The sequence below is a fragment of the Corvus brachyrhynchos genome, unplaced genomic scaffold (genome assembly GCF_000691975.1).
Source record: "Corvus brachyrhynchos isolate BGI_N302 unplaced genomic scaffold, ASM69197v1 scaffold33, whole genome shotgun sequence".
Classification (NCBI taxonomy): Eukaryota; Metazoa; Chordata; class Aves; order Passeriformes; family Corvidae; genus Corvus; species Corvus brachyrhynchos.
The window spans coordinates 458,952-486,004 of NW_008237254.1; the positions used below are offsets into that span (position 1 = coordinate 458,952).

At 37.1% G+C, this 27,053-nt stretch overlaps 1 protein-coding gene and 1 long non-coding RNA gene across 2 annotated transcripts in view; one reads left to right on the forward strand and one right to left on the reverse strand.

Moving 5' to 3' along the window:
* Positions 1-27,053, reverse strand: part of ST8SIA4 (ST8 alpha-N-acetyl-neuraminide alpha-2,8-sialyltransferase 4) — a gene marked incomplete at its 5' end in the record, with an annotated part of 52,245 nt that overhangs the window by 12,602 nt on the left and 12,590 nt on the right. The window contains one exon of the mRNA XM_017730478.1: positions 14,420-14,765. Coding sequence (XP_017585967.1) covers positions 14,420-14,765 — 346 coding nt within the window. The remainder of the gene's footprint in view (positions 1-14,419; positions 14,766-27,053) is intronic.
* LOC108445745 overlaps positions 26,293-27,053 on the forward strand; it is a 3,324-nt gene continuing 2,563 nt past the window's right edge. The window contains exon 1 of the long non-coding RNA XR_001860702.1: positions 26,293-26,326. This is a non-coding gene — a long non-coding RNA (uncharacterized LOC108445745). The remainder of the gene's footprint in view (positions 26,327-27,053) is intronic.

The window sequence follows — 27,053 nt, forward strand, 5'->3', positions numbered from 1 at the left end:
TGCTGAAGACTCCAGAGCCAGATGCAAGACTCTAGGTGGGGTCTAAGCAGAGCAAAATTGGGCAGAATGAAGTCCCTCAAATTGCCGGCCATGCTCCTTTTGATGCGGCCCAGGATGCAATTTGCTTTCTGGGCTGTGAGTGTATATTTCCAGCTCATATACATATAAAGACATGTTAATGTTTCCTTCAGGTTAAGAAATTCTAATCTGCTCAAAAAACCTTTTTAAATTTTTTTTTTTTAAATCAATTTGCAGCCATAAACTAGAATCCACTAGTGATAAACAGGATCGTGACAATTTTTCTTTTACTCCCCATACAGACATTATAAATTAATGAATTACCTTCATAATTATAAAATGGAAGTCAGTGTGTCAGTGTGTAAGTTTAAATCAACCTTTTGATTAATACAGATTGAACCTGCATCAAGTAAACTATTTTTTGTTATACATTTGTTAAAAACTGCTAGCACTACTGGCTTTTTTTTCCCCCTTACAATTCCAACAGTTAAGATGACTCCTTATTATTTTGTATTTTATCTTGTTCCCTGAAACCATTTAAAGATATGTAAATATTAAGGACTAAGATAAAACCTTAAAAATGTTGGAGAACACTTGAACAGTGTGACTGTTAGATGTACAAATGGTGATCAACAAGCATACATATGACTCTGAGTATTTGAAATGTCAAATAGGAGATGTTTTTAGATGGTACATACACAGGCAAATCTAAGCTAAATACAGTGTCTGTAGCAACATACAGTAGCAATGATAAAACAAAAAAGAGAAAGCATCTGATTAATTAGGAAGAAATAGAAACATCAAGTTGAATACCAAATCTAAACAACTATTTGCCTTAATTTTATAGTTCTCCTTTCTTCTGTGATTCATTCTTTCTGCATGAAACCTCAAAAGATAAACTACTTACCTATATCTATAGTTATAAAGCACAGCTACAAAAGAAAAAACCCTGGAAAAGTTGTGTGGGATTGCCATTCTGGAAAGAACACTGGGCCCAATTCTAAGAAAACATGTATGAAATAGGTAAAAAAAGGCAACTATATTTCAAATAAATAGGGCTACAAATGGTTTCAGAGGGAGTCAGTGGCCTTTTCTCCTCTTGTATAGGGCGTAAGTATTACTTATTATCTTCTCTAAAAAGGATACTGGTATTAGTTTGGATTAAACAGAAGCAATGAAGCAATGGGATGATTCGTAATCAGATAGAAGATAGCACAACAATATTTTATTGGTTTTGAAAACTAAATTTTCTACTCAGTAAAATAAGACTACCTACCACTCTTCTACACACAGAAATGTATGTACAGGTAGGGGAAATAAGCATGGAAGAAGAAAAAAGTGTCAGGCAAAAAACCCCAAATGTGTAGTGTACAGAAAAACCCCAGCATTTCCTATCAGCAACATGAGAAGGCAGTCACAGGAAAGAGATATTGTCAGGTTTAGGACATTTATAGCCTAAGCTTGTATTTTGACTCATGTTCATGCTGGGTCTGTTTTAGAAGCAGACTCCTCCATTGAAGGAAAGGCTTGGCTGTGAGTGATAACAACTGCTACAAAGAATTCCTCTGTTCTTCACTCTTCTAGGGCTCCTTTTCCACTTAGGGGTGGCATAAGAGACAGTGTTACTAGTCCCTACTACTGCAACATTTTATGGACCTAGGGGTTGATCCAGACCGGCTGTGACAGCTGGTTGGCTTCCTTGGCAGGGATTTTTTCTGTGGCAGCAGGAAGGTTGATATCAGCAGCCATCTTCAAGTTGAACAACAGCAACACAAGCCGACTCTGTGACCTCTTCTATTGCTGGAGCTAAACTGAGAAATCTGAACCCAAGAGCATACCCCACCTGGCCCACAAGGGCAACTTTAACAGGCAGAGATCAGGCAGGATGATAAATGAACAGCCTACTTTCTATCAGCCATATTCCCTTCCCGAAAGAGCCCTTACTATACTTCTTAGAGTAGCTATTCAAGACTCATAAAGACTATTGAAGCAGTCCCTTGACAGGAAACCTTGATAATGTGTTGCAGTGGGGATACTGCAACATGCATATACCAAACCAGGAGTCCCGTGGAAAGGAAATATATATGGGCAGACGGATTCTTGCTAGCTGTTTCAGAGATGTTTATTTCTCCAGCCGCATGGCCGGGGGTCTCCCGAGGAACTGTTCCAGTCACGGGACCAAGGGTCCTTCTGCCCGCGCAGGGAACACAAACCAACCCATGGGAACGAGGCTGAGCAGGGGCAGGGAAACCCCGTGTCTGTGCCCTCAGGGCCCCTCTGCCAGGGCTACACGGCAGGGGAGGGACCCCAACAATAATGCCTTAGGTAAGCAAAGGTACTGCAGCCAAGAAATGAATTTGACTCATGTTCCGCACAGTAACTTGGTTACACAAAACCAATGCCATTGGGTATGCATAACCAAATGTTCATGTTAATCTTGAACTTCTGTCCTGGGGTTCTGACTTTTTCTAGGAATTGGTGAGGGCATAACAAAATGGCATAATATTTCATGAAAAATTACCACAAAAAAAGAGTCTATTTCCCACGCCAAAGATAGGCAAATGGAGTGAAAGGAATTTGGTTTGTAAAAAGAGTGTAATGATTGGATAAAACTCTTCAACTATATTAGTGAAAACTTGTCTGGGAAAGCCATGTCAAATTAAAAACAGGGAAAAATCTTCTGTTAGAACAAAGATATAACAAATTCAGTTAAAGGATAGTAGACTAAAAAAGAATTATGCAATCTTACTGCAAAGTTGTAACAATAATGTGTATCAGACTGACTAGGGACATTACTAAGTGCTTTGAAACACACAGGTAACTTTAGATTAAATTAATAAAATACGGATTTCAAAATTAATTTCAAAATATTAATTCTTAATATTGTATGAAATAAAATTCATAATATAAAATATTAATTCTTCTTATTTTATGAAGGCATTACTACAACTTATAATTGATTAGCATTTTTCCTATGAAAATTTCAACAGAATATTACTGGAGGAGTGTAATTAAAATTAGTAACTTGTCCTAATTCTAGCTTTCACCATTAGATCTAGTCTTTCCTACTGAATGAATATCTGTTCTTATGCTAATGGCCAGTAAATGTATTTCTGTAACAGAAAAAAAATCCTATCTAACTAATTTTCTCCCTTTTCAAAACAATGCAAATACAGTCATGCTCAGAAGAAAAAAATAATACATGAACAGAAGCTCCAGACCAGCTGTTTCACCTGACATGACTGCCATAAAGAGGAGGTTGATGCCAGAGAGCCAGGTCTGTATTCTTGAGAGACCATTTTCTAAAAACTTACATCACCTGTTAAGTCTACCTTAAAAAAGAAAAACCTTGGTGGGAAAAGTGTCGAATTTCCATTCTGGAAAGCATATTGGGTCCAATCTCAGCAAAACAGTTATAAATGTAGGCAAAAGAAAACAATTCCATTTAAGTAGAGCTACAAATGGAAGTACGTTTTAGAGTTAATTGCTTTTAGAGGGGGTCAACTTGGGGTTTTTTGGTCCCTGCTATGGAATTATTATTATTATTATTATTATTATTATTATTATAATTTGTCCCTGAAACAGGGCAAAATTCATAAATATGATCCCAGGATGAAGACTGCCCTCATCTGAAAGCATTTCATTAATGGCACTGATACTGAAATTAATATTGAAAAGTGCAGCCTGTAAATTTGAGAATATGTTCAGGATGCTCTTTGCTCATTGGACTATAAACAGTTTCAAGCTGCTTTCAGCTTGTGCCCAACTGCCCTTTACAACAGAAGGCAATAATGCCCATCATCAGGTCTGGATACAGTAAACCAACATGTTCAGTGCTATGCTACTTGTTAGACTAACTTCAGTTTTACAGAAGAAAATCTGGTCACTTTTGAGATTTTATAAATACTATCTGAAGTCTCCTATTTAGAGATTATTACAGAAAATATGCATTACAGGTCCTTAAATTTGATCAGTGCAATGAACCAGAGCAGATTAATCAGATACAAAAGCTAATGATTTTACTGTCTGTCTAGGAGTGATTTATGGTGGTAGCCTATTCCATGATCTTCTGCTTTATGCCAAAAATGGTTGCTATAATGGTTGCGTTAAGGCCCAGGACCCATGGCGCTGGGAGGTTTGGTTTTGCTTGGCTAGCTTGGTTTTATTGGCCCAGGCAAAGAGCTGCTCCCTTTCCTAGCTTGGAGAAACTGCAGTAGAAATCTTTCAGCTGCCTCAAGGTGAACTCAACAGCTGCAGGTCTGAGACTGGAGGAGTGGGACTGGTGGGAGCAGGGCTGCCCCGTTCCAGCCCCAAGCCGCAGGGATCCAAGGCAGAGAATGCACACCAGGAGGCTCCAGACCAGCTGTTTCACTTGCCATGACTGCCATGAAGTGGAGGTTGACGCCCGAGAGCCACCAGGTTTTTGCCTACTGCTGGAACTCCTCTGTGGAAGCTCCACTTCCCTTAAGCTGGCACCATCTCACACCACATGTCAGGAAGGCATATTTCTCCAACATTTCCCCTATTCTCCAGGCATTTTTGGGTTTTCATTCCTCTGTGTGTGTGTGGCAGGATGTGAGTTCTGACAGTTTGGTGTTGTTTTTCTTCCTTGTCTTCTGGATGTTTTGTTGTTAATAAATGGTTGGGGTTTTTTTCCCACTTCCTTCTATTAGTATTCATTTTCTACTGGTGCAGGGGGGTTGTTGAAACCCTTTAGAGGAGACTACTCATTACAGAGTGTCCTCTGTTAAATTTGTCTCAAAACTGAGACATCATCATAAATCCCATGGTTCTCAGTGAATTAAGCAACCAGAAGAGACAGGCTTCTTACAAATAAAAGTATACTACATCAGTAAATGAAGGAGGCAGAAGTTACTCCTTAGGATCAAGATTACACAAAACCTTTGACTAGTCAAAAGCATTCACTGACGCATGTGCAAGCATGTGTTGAAGAATGTGTTTGAACAGAAACAATTTGCTGCATCACAACTTAACGTGGAACTCAGTGACAGATTGCCTTACAAAATCCATTAAATATGAAAAACTCACTTAAACAATACACAGGAGTCCGCATGCTGTCATGTCAAAGGACCAGTGTCTTTAAAGAATGAATGCTGCTGAGTGTTCACATTATTAATTTCTAGCTCCACTGAAAACAATGCCAACCAAAATGCCCATTAAATAGCAATGAAATGTGACTGGAGTTCTGCCAAACCCGTCTACTGGTCTCACTTACATGCAATATACCCAGGAAAAAACTGTTTTCAGTCACTACTTCTACAATCCATCAGAAACAAATACATGACACCTATGTGGGAGGCTGCAGATCCCACTACTGATTTTACAAGCAGTAATTTCCCAAGAGAAATTCCTGTGATTTTCAAGTAAGAAGATTAATGGATGTTTTTACTCCACAAAGATTTTCTGTCTTGAGCTTGCTTTCTGATGTGACAGTCTTCTGCATCATCTTCTCTTTTTACTATATATGAGGAGCATAGAGAAAAATGACAAAAGATTTTGCCATTATTGGTTAGTATTAAAAAAAATTAGAAATATGTCCTCTGCATTGTACAATTTACTTTATTTTCTTTTTGTGAGTTTCATGCACTTTAAATCTGTACTGCATCAATAGAGGCATACAGCAGGTAGGTAGCTACTCTTTTTTACTTTATTACTGCTGTTATATATAAATGAAAGAAAAAAAGGAATCCTGAACCACATCATATACCCCCTTCACTAGACTGAAAGATTAAACAAAGTAAAATTTTAAAAAAGGAAAAAAAAGGTTCTGTAAACACATTTATTATTTTAAAAGGGAATAGTTCTCACTTTATGGATTAAAGCCTTTCAGAAAATCTGAGCTTATTGCTACTTACAGTGCTATCTTCGTATATTGTCAGTGGCTTTACTAAGTTACCATCAACTATGTAATTAGCGGTCATTTGAAGCGAGATCTTCAGTCTGAATTCAAGCTACTCAACTTCAAGTCATCAGTGCTATAGAAACAAAGTGTGTTTACACATTGGCACATTTCCCAGATATTCTGTGCCCAGAACTTGCTTTGCATATTACAAACAAGTTTATAGAATTTGAAAACAAAACCAGAAAGACAGATTTCCTCTTCTCTTTCACCACTCCTTCAGAGAATGATCATCATACCAAAATAGCAATGATGGCTTAGCAATCTCATTAGTTAACACAAGGAGATCTGAGGCATAGTTTTGTGCTCTTCACCAGACTTTATGTATTATCCTTGCTGGTGAGAAGCCTACTGTTCTCTTAACAGATTCATTTGGAAACGATGTTTGCTACTGACAACATCAGAGAGGTGACATTAACAAATGCATGAACCAAATTGTCCTCTACCCATATCCTCTCAAACCTGTTCTCTCTCTTCTGAATTAATCCAGTTCATTTTCTAATAGATTCCAGAGCCAGCCAGCATCATCTGTCTGGATCTGTTCCCACTGTGAAACACCCCTGGGGGAAACCCATAAACTACAGCAAACCCACTCCTCTGTGGAAACCCATGACAAATCCCTTGCAGGCAGCAGAAATCCCAATTGCCACCAGTGATGTAGGGGTCAAGCCTGCATTTTGTTTCCAGTGCCAGCATGCAGCAATCCCCTGCAGCAGGCTGAGCTGCCCCATCTGCTTGGCACTCATTTCTCCATAGCACAACTCACAGCTGTACTCCCAGGGTTTCACACACTCAACACAGCTTCCAGTGGATGCCTTTCAGAGAGGAGAACACACTGCAGCATGGAGAGAGGGCTTCTCTCCTTTACCATGTCTTTATCAGACCTCAGGATTTCTCTTTAGTGATTTTTAAACGACTGCTAGCTCTGCAAAGGAAGGTAAAAAGTAACACTGAGATTATTTTCTGAAAGCTTCTTGTCATTGAGAGCTATGTTCTGTAAACCACCTTTGTCCTATTGTATTTGTATGCTCTGTCTGTCATAGACTAAAAGGTGAAAAAGGCAAGCCCTCACCTGTAAAGTTAATGCCACACATGACTCTTTCTACTGCCTTGTTAGCCTATCTGTATGTTACATTCCATCTGAGGCTAAATAATTTGATACAAGCATAAACTGTGCCACCTGTTGGTTTCAGTATGACTGTGAAACATCCACTACTTCCCCTCCGCCAATTCTGCTAGTAAGTGTGCCCACACTTATACTGAAATGGAAAAAAAAAAAAAAGGAAACAAAAACCTCCACCTTGTGAGCCTCCAAAATGTTCTGAAACCAGGGGCTGCACTTGTTTTCAGTAAGGCCCTATCTCAGATTCTTTTACAGGCCCTCTTTTCTTGCAAAAGATAATGATTACTCATTTTCTTTGGAAAGTCCCCAGTATCCCAGAGGTAGACAATGAAGTACAACTAAATGTAAAATGAAAAAGCAAGTTCTAGAAATAATTTTTGCTAAGTCCATTTTCTTTGACTACTTCACTAAATATATGATACAAAAATGCAAATTATGGCACTTGCTTCCACTAAATACAGACTAGAAAACACCAGTAAGCTGTTTCCACAGTGCTCATGAGGTATAGAAACTATAATATTTCTATACAGAAATATTAAAGAAAAGTTAGAAATGAAAGTCATTAATTTTTACACATTACAGAAGTAACTGTTATTTTCTTATTTTTTCCTATGGCTTATTAATTCACTTGTGGAAGACAGAAGGACAGATCTCAGAAAAGGACTTCAATACAGCAGTGTTACAGTATTAAATTAGTAATGTAAATCCAAACAGCACTAACCTCCCACTCATGTATAAATACGTCCTTATGGCTACAAATGAGGATAAGGACAGCAGAACACCTGGTAACAGGATTCACAGGAACAATCTCTGCTGAAAGAGACACACAAGACAGAATGCAGAGGGACAGAGACTTCAGTCTAGAATGGGAAGGAAATGAGTACTGGTGAGAGACTTCAAATCTTACTCCATCCGAAACACAGGCACTTCTAGCATCTACCTCAACTATGGTGTGCCTTCCAACACCAAAGAAGCAGAATCCAGATTTAACACCTGATGAATCAGTTATTTTGTTTGAAAACATGTCCTGTTCTTAAAACATCACACAAGGCATACCAGCACTGACCTAACCCTCACAAGGGTCTGTAATAGAGCAATGCTCACCCTTTTTCTCACTTTCTAATTCTTTGATGCAAACTGAAACAGGCTAACAGGCTTCTCTTAGCCTCTGAAAAGCCTATAGATGGCTGATGTACCCAATAAACAAATTCCTTCTCCCACATGGTGGCCTGACACTGCCCAGATGCTCTCACTCCCCTCCCCACTCCTCAGTGGGGTGGGGAAGAGAACAGGAAGAGCAAAGCCAAGTAAACTCAGGGATCAAGATAAAAGACAGCTTACTAGGTGAATGAGCCACCTCCCACTTTCTTCTTCTGCTACCTCAGTTGTATTGCTTGCTGAGCATGATGCTGGATGGCGTGGCATTTCCTTTGGTAAGAGGGAAGTTTTGAGGCTGTGCAAGTGCCATTCAGACACAGTCAAAACACTGGTGTGTTATCAACAACTTTTTACCCACAAATAGAACACACAGCACCTACATTTTGGCACAAGTGTTCGGGAAGAAGGTAGTAGCCATTAGTCTTGGCACTTGGTAACTCCAGAGAAAATATGTCCAGATGTGACTCAGTGCTTCTGATCTGAAACACTTAAATCTCTCCCTCTATACCAACAAGAACTCAGAGACTTCAAACAATTCTTGAAGAAACTTATATGCATTAAAAAGCAAGGCTACAGAAGACACTAAGCCAAATTGCTCCTTCCTATACTGACACCACTGTTTACTATTGTGCCAGCGTATTATTTCACTGAAACACTATTCATGTTAACAACCCAATTACTTGAATTGACCAAAGCAAAAGGCCAAACCATACAGTGCATATAGCTATAGCTTTATATTTATAGCCATAGCTTTCTATATTTCCATATTACGTCAGTAGTTAACTAAGCATTTGAAGAAATCTGTTACCAGCTGGATGCTTAATGCAACCTCTCCTCATCACAGAAGCTTAGTAAGATCAAAACTAAATGCACATGTCTTTAAAAACCCTTGGTAGGCATTACAATCAAAATAAAAACAGCAGAATTTTTATTATGGTCTTATCTTAGAAACATCACTTTAAAAAACAGGAAGGAAACCTAACAATTTTCTCATGCATACGCATTACAGCCAGACTCAACAGATAATTCATCTCATGTGCCAAAAAAATCCCAAGAGAAGCTGTTCTCAGTTCTATTAATACTATATGGTAACATCACTCTCTGTGGATTCCACCCCTCTCTGTAACTTGTTCATCAAAAACAGACTACAAAAACTGTTTCTAGTTTACTTTTCAATTGCACAGCTACAGTTTTTGTTTGTTTTGTATAATATGATCAAATGAGAGTTGTAACACATTTTTATGGTTTTCAGAAACACAGGTTTTATGTAAGGAAAATAAATTCTAAAAAGAACCCCAAACCTAGAATTGAAAAATAATCATAATCAGTACCAAAATAGTTTTCAAATAAATATAAATTTGCAGATGCACTGTCGGAATAAACTACATGTTACTTCCTGCTTAGCTCCTAGGACTCATTAGCATTAGGTACAGTGCTGTTGCTCACGGTAGATAAACTAAGCATCCAAACTTGAAAATGGAAAATTTCATTCCTATTTTTCTTATGACTAATTCTGTTGCTCTCTACTAGTTGAAACCTGAAATTCAATCTGAGAAGAGTAAGTTTTACAAGTGTTATATAAACATTGCTGATAAGGAACAAAACAGTTGCTTCAGTAAGAGAGGAAACTGTTCTCCCAAAACAAAAACTCACAGAAGTTTATTGTCAAAAGGTAAATATGAATAAAAAAAGTAGATAAAAATATCCCTATTACCATGGTAAGTTTTTCTTGGCTTACCTGGCAAAATGGACCATGCAGTGAAAAATATAAAAAGGCAGTTTAGTGCACAGTTCCACCTTCATGTGCTCTAGCTCAACTGTGCTTGCCTCTAAAGAAAACTCTCTCTCAAAAAGTGAGATATCCCTTGACAGACCTTGCTAAATCTTTCAGAAATGTGATAAAATAGGAGAACTTGTGCAAAGGAAATAAAAGCTTCTCCTGAGAAACTTTGAACTATATCCTTAAGAGATGTAGGAATACTGCAGCTCTGGCAAGTAGCCGCTAGACTGAAAACTCAACCCTGGAGTGTCTCCACTTCAAGAACAGGAACATCACTTCCTGCTCTCTGCATATGACAGGATATTGGGATTAGAAGAACAACTTCACATAATAGATTAGGTTCTTAAAATCAAAACTAACATGCATCCCATTTGTTTGTGTAAGTTAAACAAAGCCAGTTCCAAGGATACCTTATGCTAGGGCACAAGGGTACTACAATATAGAACTCCTGTTTTTAATGTCCACATACATAAAAAACAGGATTGTATTCTACTGAAAAGAAGCTAGTGTGAAATTTTTTCCCAGAATTTTGAATATTTATATACAAGATGCATAAGACACAGTAATTTTATATTTAGAATTCTACTTTTAGCTTAACGGCCATTTTTGTAATGTTTTCTCAGGTGATTTATTAATCCATTTATTCCAAAACATCCTTTCTTAATAAATACATTTTAGCAGTAAACTGAAAAGGGAAATCTGTTAGCAGGAAGAAAAGAAACAGAAGTGTTGACAATATAGATTACTCACAGTACTTATTTCTCAGCACAGAGCTGCTGGAGAACAACTTGATTTCTGCATGTTTCAGTTTCTGAAAGTATTTTCTCTCTAATTCCCAGAGTAAAGAACTCTGAAGATGTGGTAAAGTTGTGCAAAAGGTCACAACATCCAAAGAACAGCTGTTTGCTTTCACTAGTAAAATAAAAAAGACCCTGCACTGGGAAGTGACCATAAATAGGTACAGCATACTCCTTACAAACGCAAAACTCAAGAGATTTCAGTGGGAGTTGTGCCATGTTTAATGCAGGACGATACTGCTCTTTCACAGGCAGTATCAAAGAGGAAATAAGCAGAGCACAGGCAAATCCCACAGGATGTCCATGCAACTGTTTCATACCCAAAAGATGGGAAGGAGACTAATGTGAGGCAATTTTAGTGATACTGCTGCTGAGTGACTAATAGCTCAAAACATCCACTTTCCTACTGGATGGCTTTAGCTGGAAAAGCAGCCAAGAAAACATTCTTACACATCAAGATGAGCGTGAGAACTTTGTTTTGTGTATTTAGGAGAGGAAATATGAGAAAAAACTTCTCAGAAAACCAGTATATTTTAAATCTGTATTGCTTGGCAGGGCAAGGGGGTGGTGGTGCTCAACCTCTTCAGCAGACGTCACCAGCAGAAGCACATTAAAAAAGAGCTGTGCAAGGCTCTGGGGGTTAACTGACCTCCACCCAATGTACCAACTACATGTTTAGTCTCAGGAACCCTCTCTAATCCCTCCACGGATCTGCAAGGCGGGATCCATAGGTGAACATCCTGCTGATCCTACTTTTGAGCTTGGTTGTCTGCTGCCACTTGAAGTAAACAACATGATCTGGACTCTAATCCCAGCATGCTCAATTCCTATTTGCCTGCTGTTTAATCCATATTCAATTACAGCTCTGCTACTGAGACAAGCCTCTGTACAGACACTTTCCACACCTCAGAGAGTATAACTTCATTTGGAAACTTACTACAAATAATCCTAATGAAATAGTTTGGCATTAAATCTCAGCCTTATTAATAAAAAAAAGTTTCTGAAATTAGTCATTGAAGTAAATTTTAAAAAAGTTTTGTCGTTTGTTCATTATAATTACTTTATAATTAATCTTCTTGGCAGTGATATTAGAGAGCAAGTAAATGTTTTTAATCAGTTAAGATGCTCATTTAAAGATCTAAGTTACAACTTGAACTCTGTCATGTATTGTCTCATTTATTTTGTCAATATGTGCAGAGTGACATTAAAAGCTCCATAAATTAGCTTTTAGGCTTTTAGAGACACTTTATAAAAATCATGCAATGGCTCCCAAATCACTTTCAAAATCTAATATTCAAAACTTATTGATCAAGAAGTGAAAAAGCAAAATAGAGAAAAATTATCACAGGAAATCACAATTGATCTAAATCTACTGAGGAAAAAAATCTGAATCCAGTGGCCATTTATGATACTACTGATTTAAAAAGTAGTTATCATGTTGGACTTTGTATGTATATAATCCGGTTTTAAAACCTAAAATCCTTCTGAGATTTTAGAGGAGCAGCCGTCACTCACAGAAGTTTTATAAGGCATGAAAGCAGCAAAACAGTAGTTTCTTTTTCCAATACCACATTATCTTTTCTTTTTTAATCCAAAAATACACAAATGGACAGAAAGAAAAGTTTTTAAAATTATCTCAGAATGCAATAATCTGATCAATAGCAACTCTGGAACACTACATACTGCTCATAAAGTTTCTTTCATTAAAAGAGAAGGAAGAGCAGGAGTGAGAATTTCATTACAGTGCTGTGATTGTAGCGAAACTGACCTGTTTTTAGATAAAACTCTAATATAATTTTATTCTTCATTAGGAATGAAGAATTTGGCCTCACTAGATCAGGAGTCTAAGAAACTTTATATTCTGCCATTAGAAAGTGCCTACACCATATGCTTTAAAGACTAATGAAGGAAAATTTTGACAGTTTGATACATATAAAAAGGAATACAGACAACACTTTCCAAACCTTGAGCCTGCACCCTTCAGCATAGGATGCTCTCTATTTGTATTTAACATGTCAGGCTGGAATGATGAACCTTATTGATGATTAGATATGAAATTATTTGGCCCTAAATATACCATAGTTCCACATTTTATTAAAATTTTAGGTTCATTACATCAAAGAACTCTTGATACCGATTTAAATTTACTATGGAGTTTAAAGCACAGATTCAACAACTGGACGAATCTATGCAGTCGTATCAGATGACACTGCTAGGTATAATCTAAAATACAGTTGAATCCAAATTTTCAACAATTCAGATGGCAGAGCTTTTGTTGCCTCATTCAGAGAGGCAATGTAGGTACTAGCAATTTTTTTAAGATGGAGCCACCTGAAGGACCTTCAAGTTAGCCAGCTTAAAGACTGCACATTCTGAATTACCATTCACATTTGATAATTTTGCCCAGATTTAGAAGTTGGAAATTAAAACTGTTGTTTGTAAACTGGAAGCAATCTCAGACAGATTTATATACACATATAAACCACCATACCTATGTATTACAGACATTTTGAATATTTGAAAATTCAACACAATCATGGCCCATAAATAGCTAAAGTCTAAACGTGTAACAAAACAGACTGAGTAAAAAAGTAAAGGTTTTCTGAAGGATTTCCTAATTTCAAAGGCAACAGATTATTTTTTTTCCAGTGCCAGGAGTGCACCGGAAAGGGAATGCAGCAGGTAATCTATGAGACATGTCAAAATATCCTGAAGAACAACTGCTTTCTAAGCTTTATTCTCATACTACACTGGGATAACAGTTCAAACATGCTTTCTAAACTTATCTCTGCTGCTGTAACGGTAAGAACAGGTACATAATCAGTAACTGGTGTACAAGTTAATAGCAGTACTTTAAGGCACCTTCCTAAACCCCACAAACAGACAGCAAATTTCAAGAAACTGAAGCTGAATACTACCATTCTGTCATGATTTGATGTACAAACACATTTCATTACCATCATCTTTTGAATGATTTTCAGGCATAGCCCTATATACTTGTAGTATATAGTAGTGACAAAGGCATTGGAGCCTTCATCTGAAAGTTTTGTTTAATTATGGGGTTAAAAAGAAAAATATCTGCTCACAGCACAGATATTTTTTCTAATAAGTGGTTTTGTTAACATTTTCAGTAATTCTGATCAATGTTTTTTAATTGACCAAGCATCTGGCCAAATTCAAAAGGAGAAAGGTTGCTCCAAATCCCAGATGTTTTATGAAGGGGCTCAGTATTTTCAGATCTGCCAGGCTTCATTATTTACAGGATTGCTATCTTACTCCTGATGCTATTAGATTGTATTTTTTATCTTCACAGTTGTTTCCGAAAGAAAACATGTAGCACTTTCATTGTACACTGAATTCAGAGTATTTTTAAGATTAGCTTATCATTAAATGATGATACATTTTCGCACATAAAAGTGCAATTGGAAAAGTTATTTTGCTAATGCATTTCAGCTCTTTGCAGCAGAGCTGGCTAAATGAGTGGCCAACATTTGTTACCAAACAAAATTATCAGAAATGCAATCCATGCTCCTTTTGACATTCATCTTTTTTTCTGGCTGCTAGGAATTCTAATTATGAGCGTCATTGTCCTAAGGACAGACCAGTCTTTTCCATACACTTACCCTCTGACAGCATGAATAAGTCTCAGTGATGGATAGGCGGTTCGCACTTTCAATTTATTCTTAAGGATTAATGCATTAACCCACTCCACATGCTTCTCTCCACCTTTGACCATGAAAGCTGGGATCCAAAGGACACTGTCATTCAGCATGGATAGTCTATGCACAAATTTTTCTCTGTCACTCTCATTCCGAAAGCCTCCAAATGCTCTTTGTACAACTGATGGGTTCATGGTAATAAAATCAGATTTCGTTCCCACATCGGCAGCAAACTCCACCACAGGAGCTAGATTGCACCTGAAGAGAAAGAAATTAATGGAAAAATGAAATAAATATGAAACATTAACTCAGAAAAATGTGTGCCGGAAGGGGAAGCTGAAAATGAACATGCAAGCCCAATTCAATTTAATGTGAGAAAAAAATACCAGTGATAATAGGTGTGATAACACATAGTATTTTACTCAAGTTCGACAAGGATCAGACAAATTTTGAAAAACATTAAGTGTACAGAATGCTGTGAGAAAAAAACCTCCTCTTTGTACATTTGGAAACCATATCATCATGCTCTAGAATTCATCAACATCTAAAGCAGCACTTGTGAATAATATGCTTTCTTAAACCTGTTAACTTTCATTATTTGTTTATCATGTCACCAACAGCTCTCACACAAAGAAAGCCATGCTAGCAAGATAAGGCATAATTTGTACAGTTTAGTCCATGCATTTTTATTTTAGTTTACTTACAACACAGTATGTAAATATTATTTGCAAACTAACTTTACCCCATATTTAAATGAGCTTTTGGTACTTTGGTTTTTGGTATTATCACTGTAGTTGATAAGACGTTCTGAAATTTGGTATTTTTATTTGACTTAGAACTGCAATTTTTGAAAAAAAAGTATTAAACTTGAAATTTCTCCTTCATATCTAATTTTCAAACCTTGTTTAATTTTGCGGTAGCTTTGTGCTTTTTTCTTAGGGTTGAGAAGTTCTCATTATGCCATTGTTCAGCAGATTTTTACCCCAATTATATAAATACATACATAGGTAATCACACATATGCATTGAATGCAGGTGACAAAATGCGATTCAGAAATTAGTTGTGATTTCAGCAACCAGTATGACCTGACTGAAACAAATCATCTCCACAACATCCTCAATGAATTAGCCTATAGCTAGTATGCCCCAAAAATGTATCCTGACACAAAAATATTTTCATAACTTAACAGACTGCTCTGAGGTAAAGGATGTTGAGGTAAAGGATGGTAAGAAGCAATGTTGGAACGGGCTCCTCCAGAACATTTACATGTTATCACATTCCTAATATAAATAGTATTCCATTAATTCTGCAATTTTTTATCCACTAGTTTCTTCTAACGGCCAGGTGTCCAATGACATACAAAAATAAGTCACCACTACTTAACACCAATTGATGACCTAGTCCTGTCTGATAATACTAATTACCCAGAAAATAATTTTCACTGTGTAATTATCAGTTAAAGAAATGGTCCTATCTTCTTCAGAAAGACATTTGTAAGACTATAAAGCATATATTCCTAGGAGATAAAGAAGTCCAAGTTTCTGAAAACACGTGGGAAGATGTAGGCTAAGGAAATAGATTTACATTCTTCCATATCTTTATACTTCTATTCCACATACCATCTGGATGCATTTCAGGCTGCTAAGAGTAGTATCTTCTAGAAAACGGTACTTAGGGCATGAGAACTCCAACTGAATTCAGTATTGGCTTTGTAAATTGTTTATGAAAACCTTAATGCACAAACTTATAACCTGCCATTATTAAAAGTTTGTTAAAATCTAAAAATAAACATGATAAAATAATCAAACCAAGTACTTAAAATCAACCAATCAAATGCACTGAATTACTGCTGCTTTTGAAAATACCTCTTTTAACGGCAGACTGCACTAGGGATTTGCACAGTGGGTTTGTTTTAGTAGTCACATATACGGACATGATGAAATCTATTACTTAAATATGTAAGATAGGTCTTGACATTGCAAATCCTGCTCTGAGTCCAACTTTGAGAAACAAACCATGTATGTACCAGCACCACCATGTTTAAAAAGCTGTATGACATATGCAAAGTGTGCACATATAAGTCTTACAGTTCTAATATGATTCCTTACTTTTTGACAGCTCTTTTCTGATCTGCCAACAGCACCAGTGCCTAAACCTTTACACTTTAGTTTGAAAACAGCTTAAAAATGTAATTTCACCTAAACTCTGGGAAAAAAATCATCATAGGCGTACTAAGTACAAGGTGTCCTACCTTGCATGTCATTACTGCTACATCAGTAACTCAAATCTGTATTTGGGAAAGTGTAAGCAGTATACATTTGTAACTTACTGCATATTCAGATTTTTCAAGTATATCTTCAGAAAATAATCAGCAATCCAAATACACTCAGTAACAATAGGACTGGAATGCTTTACCACCCTTATTGTAAAATTTCTTGCTTGTAACTAGTCAGAATCTACCCGCATTCAGTTTAACATTATTGCACCTTGTCTTGGTGCGATAGGCTGGGCTAACAAGTTTATCCCTGTATTTCTTCTATGTTTCAGGGCTAATAAAACTGGCTACTGTGTATTTGTATATAGGCCTGAGTATATGTATATAGCTTTTACCTGTTTTGGAGCTTTTATCTTAACCTCTAATACATCTTTATGCTATGCCACAGTTTCATACTGTTGTTGGAATTTTTAAGTTTATTTTGTTAGAAGATGTCAATGACCGCCCACCAATTCTAATGATTCTTTCAAGAAAACTTCACATTCAGAGGCAAACATACATATACTAATTTTCTTTTAAGTGAAATTAAGAAGCCTATTAATTGAACAACTTTTAAATAGTCAATTCAATACCTTTCCCTTGCATTTTTTAACTCTAGCTGATTTGCCATAAGGCACAGAATGCCAAATATAATCACAACAGTGAAGAGATGGTGAGGGGGTTTCTGCACCAAAAGCTTTACCATTACATGCCTAGGGATTTATTCACTGTAAATAAAACCATATTTTTATTGGGGCTTTTTTTTAGGAAGAATATATAGAAGATTGTAATTTACTGAATTTCCTCTTTCTCACATGCCACATTATTAGTACCTTGCAACATATGAATGCTTAAAAATTGACACCAAACCACAAGCTTCTTGCCATCACTTTCCTTTCATTCTAAAAACAACTTCAGTGTTGTCCTCATGATAGCATGCAAGTAAGCAGGCTACAGGTGAAAGCTGAGCAAGACAAACTTGCTATGCTACTGTTACTGAGAATATGGAAATAGTAATTAAGAGTCATACTGAGCACTGAATATTGACTTAACTAAGTAAATAGCTGAAAATATGAGTATTGAGAATATATCACATTATAAAAAAGTTTGTAAATCTCCTAAATCTCCTTCTCCAGAGCAAACTATTCACTGTTTCCAGACAAAAAGATGAAATGAGTTTTCTTCCAGCAAAAATAATTTTATAAAATAATGGTTTTCATGATTCCTTTTTTATTTTTTTCCCATAAAAATTCAGTTTCAGTATTTTGTTTGAAACAAACAATCTTATGGTTATTTTTGTTCTACATAAAAGTGTTTCATCAGAGGCTCTAACTACTACTTCTTTTCCTTGCACAAAACTAGCAAATAATTAGTTACTATCTGCTCCCTTACTTCTTCTAAGCACTATCTGTATCAGCAGTGTTTAGTAAATGGTCTAATGAGACAAAGATTGATACATTTTGGAGAGGGGGTTAGAAAAAAACCTAAGTGTATGGGAAACATTCATAATTCATGTGATTGGCAGTATCATAGGCAGTAATACCCATGGCACCTCAAATTAATACTGCAGTCCCTGTTCTTCCCATTACATCAGACCAGACCATAGACAAAACCTCTGCACAGCCATTTCAACAGGGTGGTTACTCTAAACTTAGTATTAGGCATCAATCATATTATTTAGGAAATCTGTAAGCTTACAGAGGCACCTAACGTACACAAATACTATGTACAACCATGGTGCTAAAAGGCAAATATATCTATAAAATATTCCCAGTAAGAATACAGGGGTTCCCACACATGAGCTTTCAGTGTGATAAAAGATTTTCAACTGAAAAATGCACTGCAATGCTATCACTAAAAGGAGCGCTGGGATAAAAGGGGAAAATTAGGTAATTTCTGAAATATCATGCAGTTATTTGAGCATGCATAAAACAACTGAGATACTAAGACACACAGACCAAAAAGTCTCAGTGATTGAACACCTGCTTCTTCCACAACCACCTGTTGCATGTATTAGTTACAGTGGATACGTTAAGAAGAAGTGTGGGTAAAAAACTGGTAATGGCTGTTGTTGTATGCCATAAGAAAAAAAAGAAGAATGGAGTAGGTGCTCCTACACAACACTTTTACCAAACTGGGTGATCATCCCTGGGTTTGCTGTGCCATCTTTATGGCCCAAACATATCCATAACATACACGGTCTTTTAGAGAACAGAGCTTAACAAAGAAAATAATGCAATCAAAGTACAAAAATATGCTCAAATGAGAATCAGTTATTCCACAGAGATTCAGTTCAACTTGCTTTGTCACTTATAGCTCATGTATATGAATACAAATGTCCAGTACATAGTATTCATAGACCGTATTTCAACTTAATTTCAAATAAAAACCATTAAAATTTCCTCGGGTAAAATGCCTATCATTTCAATTTTATCTGACACTGAGAACCAAAAGAATATTCTACCTACAGTAGAATAATGCAAGAAATGGCCACGAATCTGTACATTTCTTAATCCTCTAACAATTGGTGGACTTGAGGTTTACAAGTTGAAATAAATACTTTAAAATACTATAAAGCCACTGGAAAGAAGTGTTTTATACCCATGCTTTGTTTTATTAGTATCTTCTCCTTGTAGAGCAAAGCCAAAAATATTACACAGTATTAACCACATACATTCTGAGAAGTCAAAAAATGAAAATCAGATCATTGCTGGCAGACATATTAAACCTTTCTGAAACAGAAGGCATTACACCTACATTAGTGTCAATAACATACACTCCTTCCTGAGTAGCCTGCAAGGTTTTATATCCAGATTAATATCCAAATTCCTGTAAGAATCAAAATAGTAATCTTGAATCCAGTAATTCACGCCATTTCTAAGAAATAATTGGACATGAAAGAAAAATTAAAGGCTCGAGCAAGTAGGAGAGGGAAAAAAGAGTTTAAGACTGAAGACAACCTCACAGCTGGACTACATTCTACTCATATTACATGCAAGAAGCATATTGCCCTAAGACTTCTGTGTATGAAGCACATCTTCTCACCTGGTTCTCCAAATAAAGGTGTGCAGCAGTGCTGTGGTAACTTTCCCACACACCCAATAAAAGGGAGATTTACAAAAAAAACCATGCACAAACTTCCAATTTCCCCCAACAAGTGTAACTATTAGTAAAGTGTATGGAGTCTCACATGTTTTGCATACTTCTTTGGCTACTGAAAAAACTAAAGTTGCTTCAAATTAACCATAGGAATCTGGAGTAACAGTGAATCCCCTAACATACCCACTTCATCTCAGTCCTTTTCCATGGCACAATAGAGGATGTCTCATGAGAGTGGGAAGGTTAGAGGCTCAGGTACAGCATTGCAGATTCTATTCACATGCAACAATCACAAGGGGTTTTTAATATGTGCTGTGTAAAATATTGTCTTGATACACCCTTTCACAACACAAGTTCACAAAAATACTGAATATATGACTTCACTACGAAGATGGTTTTTGTAACTTCATCTGCTAATAAACTTCATTAATTCCTGTTGCCCATATTAAAATTTATACTGGTAATCAATAAATTCTTTCTTCCCAGTGTCTCCCTTAACACCAGTGAACTGAAATGCAAGTTATCATCAATTGACATAGCATAGTGAAGTGTCAGAAAAAGTCTAAGTGGCATTTTAGAAACAGCTGCAAAACACATTATTTACATATATATTGTAAGTCTTGCTGCAAAATTACACCTGAATTAGTTTTGCTGTTCTTCCCAGTACTATTCCTTTGACAACAATATAAAGCAATGAATTTCTTTCACTGAAAGTTTTTTGCATATATAAAAAAATTATTAAAAAAACCTCACAAAAATTACAGCAATGAAATATTGATAATTATATTTTCATGCATGAAAAACTAAGAAATGGAACTTAGTAGTATCCTGAACACCTGTACCTTTGCCTTTTGATGTGAAAATACCATCACATATGACTATAAACAGCATATTCTATAGGATAATTATGAAGATCCACAGAAATGTTGTAATTCTGATACAGAATTTTTTTTTTTAAATCTGCAACATTATGAGGACAGAGAGGGTTAAAAAAATCATTGTCCTTGCAATAAATTCAGAAAAAATTATGATTTTCATTGTTTTGGAGAAGCACTTTGGAGTTGTTAGAATGGAATGCTAACAGAAGTTTGAACCTTCCAAAATGGAGATCAGCTAAAAAGGCAGTTATTTAGATTAAGACTGTTCTGAACATTTTCACCCCTTAGAACAGTCAATGGAAAAAAAAGCATAGCATTCTCGAGTTTCCAACTGTTCAGAAAACACTAAATTAAAGGCTCTGTATTATCAACAGTAGGAGTAAGTGATTTTAAAATAATGGTATCCTTTTTTTCTTAGGATAGTTATAAGAAGATTCAAGGAAGATTCATGCTAATCCTATCTGCTCTACAACTGGATGCTTATAGGACACGTATTTATTTAAGCAGCCTTTTTGGAACCCATGATCATTTGGGTAGGGGTGTAGAGAAGTGACTTCTTACTGATATTTCCTGAGCGTTCTGGATTTCTGTCCTTAAATATCCTCCTAAATCACCTACTTAAGGACTAACTTCTTTAAAATAAAAACAACAACCCTACAATGTGGCCACATGAGTCAAGCCCTCTCCAAGGCTCTCCTGAGGTGGAGACCACCTAGGCCTGGCTGACTGGAACAGCTCCACCAGCGCTCCCCTTCCTCAGACACTCAAATCCCTGAGCAAGAATACTGGAAGTGATGGCTTTTCTCTGCTTTCATTTAATGTTTCAGTGTAGTGTGACAAGTTTAAGGAAGAAACAGAAGGCAAAAATAGAGCTGCCACATTTTAGATCTGAAAAAGGTCTAATGAGCTAGTCATGGTGTATTCAGATGCTATTTTTAGAGGAAGGCTCATGCTTTTAAATATGTCTGTTAAATTGGTAACTTGGCTTTCAACAGATCTGCTGGCTCTAAGGATTTAGCTCTATTTGGCGTAACAGCCATGGTCCAAGCAAGGTGTACTAAAAAATATTTGGACATAAAAACTGAAATGAATTACAAAAACAAGATCCAGAATATAGGTAAATTAATATTCCAAATATCTTTATTCTGAAAAATTTACAATGGTTTCTTTTTCCTTGCAGCTGAAGGAACAACACACATTAATGAAACTACTACTAATTTCTTATTATTAATTTAAATTGCTGTCCTGAAATAAGACACCACACCTCATCACGGAATGCTTAGGTCTGTCCTTTTCTTCTGCCTGACCATATCTGCTGTTTTCTGCTCATACCACATATGATGCTTGCTTCTGCATATCACAAGAATCAATACACTAGGGAGAGAATCAAAAGAGAATTGTCTTCCCCTATGTACAAGACATACCAAGACATCTGTTAAAGGATATATTCTTTCCTCTCAAAAGGGAAAAAAAAAGGACTACAAGCTTTTTCATTTCCACTTCACTAACCACAGGCATGGTCAAGTTAAAAAATGGAAGTCAAACTATGCTGGAATATAGAGCTACATTTGCCCAGCAAAATTTTATCACCAGTGATGGCAAAAACATCCATTTGGTTCCTAAATGCTGACAGAGTTAGCAGGAAAAGGATTGAAGAAGAGCCTTAATGTATTTGGAAACCAGCTGTCAGAGGAGCTTGAGGACTGGAGGAAACAAGAACCAGGAGGAGCGGTTCTCCAGTAGGTTGATGACATCTTGATAGCAGCCAAGATGCGAGATGACTGCATCGAGCTCACTGTAAGTCTGTTGAACTTTTTAGGCCAGAGAGGGTATCGGGTCTTGAAAGAGAAGGCACAGGTTGCCAGGGAAACGGTAGTATACCTGGGCCTGGAAATTTTCCGTGGACATCGACAACTCAGCAGAGAGCAGAAGGAAGCCATCTGCCGATTTCCAGAGCCCTATACCATAAGGGAGATGCAGGCCTTCCTGGGAATGGTAGGTTGGTGTTGCCAATGGATATCAAACTATGGGCTACTGGTAAGACCTTTATATGAGGTCCTTAAAGCAGCTGAAAAAGGGACAATCATGTGGACACAGAATGCCAGGGCTGCATTTAAACAGCTGAAACATTCCCTATTGTCAGCCCCAGCTCTGGGGCTGCCGGACTTGACTAAACCTTTTGAACTCTTTACACATGAGCGACTGAATGTTGCTCTGGGGGTACTGGCACAGCACCTTGGAGACCAGTGAAGAGCTGTGGCCTATTTTTCAAAACAACTAGACAAGGTAGCCCAGGGTGAGCCAGGATGCTTGAAAGTTGTGGCAGCAACAGTCCTTCTGATACAGGAGGCCCATAAATTCACACACTGTCATGTATGTACCCCATGCAGTGATAAATGTACTGGAGCAAAAGGGGGGACACTGCCTATCCCCTAGAACACTCAAATACCAATCTGTATTGTTAGAACAGGATGATGTTACTCTAAAGACAACTTCTCTGGCAATCCCTGCGATGTTTTTATCATCCACATTACTTGACAGTGTGCCTGAGCATGACTGTTTGCAGAGAATAGAGGAAACTTATTCCAGCAGACCAGACCTGAAAGATGTTCCTTTGAAGGATCCAGACTGGGAATTGTACACTGATGGGAGCAGCTTCATGAGAAAAATATAAACTAGGCACTTCAATCCAAAGAAAGAAGCAACTAATATCTTTTCACGGCTGTTCCTTGTCAGAGCAGCCCTAACCTATTAAAAAAGCTTCACTCAACAGGCCTGTTCTCCATACTGTCCAACTGAAATGAAAGGGACTTTTCCAGAAGTGGTGTCACCACAAGAAAAAACACAATATATTTACTAGGGCTTGTTTGACTGGTTGGTTTTTAACCAAATAACTCCAAAACTGAACTTGGCCTCTGCTTTTGAAGAGGTCTCATCATGAATGTAAAATTAAATCATTAAAAAAAAAAGCAAATACTTACTCTGATTTTTTATATTGTTCAGATTCTGAAACCAGAGTTGACCTGTTTGGTACATACTGGCTGCCAGAAGTAATTCCAAGTAATTACTTGGCAATGCTTAGTGTTGTTATTTTACACTTGCCCAAAATACAGCTGCATTTTTCAGAAACTCCTATGTAACCACTGCATTTCAAAATATACCACTTACTATAACAAGTTCATCTGCTCTGTAAGACGAAACGCTAACTCAGCCCTGGCTTGGTAGTTTCAGCATGAGGAAGTGCAGACAATGTGGGAATAAGATGTACTTTTTCATCTAATCAGATATTTTGGAATGCTTCAGACTCTCTCTGGGTATAGCATCAATATGCAGCACACTTTAAGTCAGCACTAGAAGAGTAATAGGGGCACACAGATCAATAGTTCCTAATGGGGTATAAAAGCACGAGAAGTAAAAAGGAAAGGTAGATGGGAAACAGGAAACAGTTTCTAGTCATCACAGTTTGAGATTTTTTTTTAATAGCAGAGTCTCTATACTTCCCATTTTAATTAGATGGACCACATTTTCTATGGCCAAAATAAGCATGACTACACAATCTTGTGAAACTTCTGTGTGTTTATCCATTATTATTAACACCTTCACACCACCTTTATAGGATATTGAATTCATAATACTGCAAATACTGTTGGATGTCTGTTGTGTCCTCTTCACTTTCACAGACCTTCACAGTCAGTTTTACCATTTTACCATTAAATTAATGGTATTGTTGGTGTTAACTCTAGCATAAGAACTGCTCCTCTATGAAAAAAATCTCAGAGACACAATTTTCCTTCAGATCTCACACCCTGCCCCCCCCCACCATAAAATACAATCAAAATCAACTGAATATATTTAACCAAAATAGTATGACATACATGTCACAGCACATAGCCATAATGCACTTGGCATCAGAAGATTCTACAAAACTGTCTTTCACCAGCCTATACACCTGGATACATTCAGTAACTCCTTTCCAGGATACCATCAGGTGGCACCTAAGTGAGGACATTTTACTTCTAGAGACATCACACAAAAGCAAAAAGATCAACAGAGAGTCATGGTACATTTTAATGCCAGAATCCTAACAGCAATATAGGTGCTTACGAAGCACTCCAGAACTTCCTAATTACACTATGTGATTACATATTAAGTGACGTACAACTGAAACATGTAGGAAACTAACTCTGACAAATGATTTACTTTTTTCTTTAACTTCAGTTACAAACAAATTCCTTGCTATTTACTTTAAACAGATGCTATGTAACTACACATGCACCGAGACTTAATTAAATAAATATCATATAGTTTAAATTATAATAGGTAAATTTCTAAAACATTTTAACTTTCATTTGTAAATAAATTTTTTTAAAAATTTAAAGATCACTGTATTGAAACACCCTATAGGCAGTAGGGCCAAGCATGTTATTCCCAGAACATTAGAGGTTATTAATCACAATACTGTCAGACTCACTAGTTGTTACACAGATCACTTTAATTGTCATATACCATATGAGAGATGTTTCATGGAATTATAGAATGGTTTGGATTGAAAGGGGGCCTTAAAGATTATTTAGTTCTAAATCCCCCACCGTGGTCAGGGACACCTTTCACTAGACCAGGTTGCCTTCTCTAAGAAAATTTTAATCTAGAAAATCTAGTATCTAATTTTTTCTGTAGTCCTGTTAAATGAATCAAATTTAATCTCAGAGACAGTACAAAAGTGTATAATGTGCCATAGGCTAAATGCAGTTTAAAACTGTGGTAATTTTGGATTTCCTCTGCAATAAGTAAGGATGCTAATTTGAATAACTAGTGGTACAAGTAAGACAAATAAGGAAAATGAAAGAGAAGTGTGTAATTGCTTCAGTTACAATTTGCTAAAATACCTTTCAAATGAAATACAAAACTCATGGATATTCTACTTTTATTTATGTACTGCAAGACTGTAATTTCTTTTCCATGTCCTTTTACTATTTATTGCCACCATCATTCTTTAACGTGAAAAATGAAAAAGCAAGTAACTCGCAATGACTACTATTTCTATATTGCTTTCTGTCACAACCCTCCTGTTTTCTCCCCTTTCACCCTTCTCAAACCAAATAAATTGAAACCTCCGCTTCAAAAGCAAAAGTACCCATCTCTTGCTCAGCATTTTCTACATATCGCTAAGCTGTCAAATGAGGCCAGCTTTGACATGATACATGAAATCCAAAGGCACTCTATTGTCTCTGTTCTGAAGAATGAATAAAAAGTGAAACATATAAATTTTTTCCCCCAAACTGCAAGAATAGATTTTTAAACCAATGTGAAGGGATATATTTGGGTGACTTTCAACTACCCCAGTGGCAGCCTGATTCAACATCAATACACCACACTACATTTTACTACATGCTACACAAAAATAATGCAGTAATTTACAAAAGGCCACCTCTGTTGACCAAAAGCTAAGAATGAGTATTTTTAAAAGAGAAACCATTTTGCATTTATTCTACCAAGACCTCTGTAAGAACAATTTTGTCTGGACTAAAAACAGCAAAAAGCAAAAATAAGTAGTGCAAACCTCTCTCTCTTGTGCAGAGGCACATGGCAGCACATGGCAGCACAGAGAGGTTTGTCTCCACCAGACCCTGGGGGGAGGAGGTGTCACACAGCAGAGCCCTACAGAGAGGAGCCTGCCAGGAGCTGACAGACGGGTGAACAGCGAGTGATCACCCCACAGAAGGACATTGAGGAAGTGTGTTGCTGATGTGGCAATACAGGATAGGTCATGCCATATAAGGAAATACTGTGCCTTGGAAAAATGTATAAAACCGACTCACTCCTTTGAATAAACGATTCAGATTCCCTGCTGGTCTGGGTCTGTGATTCAACCGCCGGCAAATGGTGCCCTGTGTAATTTATTATACACCTATCTGTTCGTCCATCAGTGAGCCCCGTGGGACCTGAAGTGCTGCTGAAAGAAGCAGGAAAGTTGGCCAGCGATGAATCCCTGCAAGTTGTAGGTGAGCCACAGGGGACGTAGGGGATGGAGTATCCCAGGAACAGAACATCACAGAGATGTTGGAACAGATTTTAAAGGAAAGTTGAGTCTACAGATTTGAACAGACTCTTGTTCTGGGCAAAAGACTGTAACTCAACTTTAGATAGTACCAATATTTTTGATCCTTGGACATGGGAGGCTTTAGACACATTGTGGGACCGAGTTACACACAGTGACGTGGCGCTGACAGAGGCTTTGTGTCCGCGGAGGACAGTGTGTAAGGCACTCACAGCGCATGCAGCACCCAGAGACCAGACAAAGAAAGACACTTGTGCCACCGCAGCAGCTGTGCCGACACCTTCTGAGGCGCCAGCACACGACCGTAAG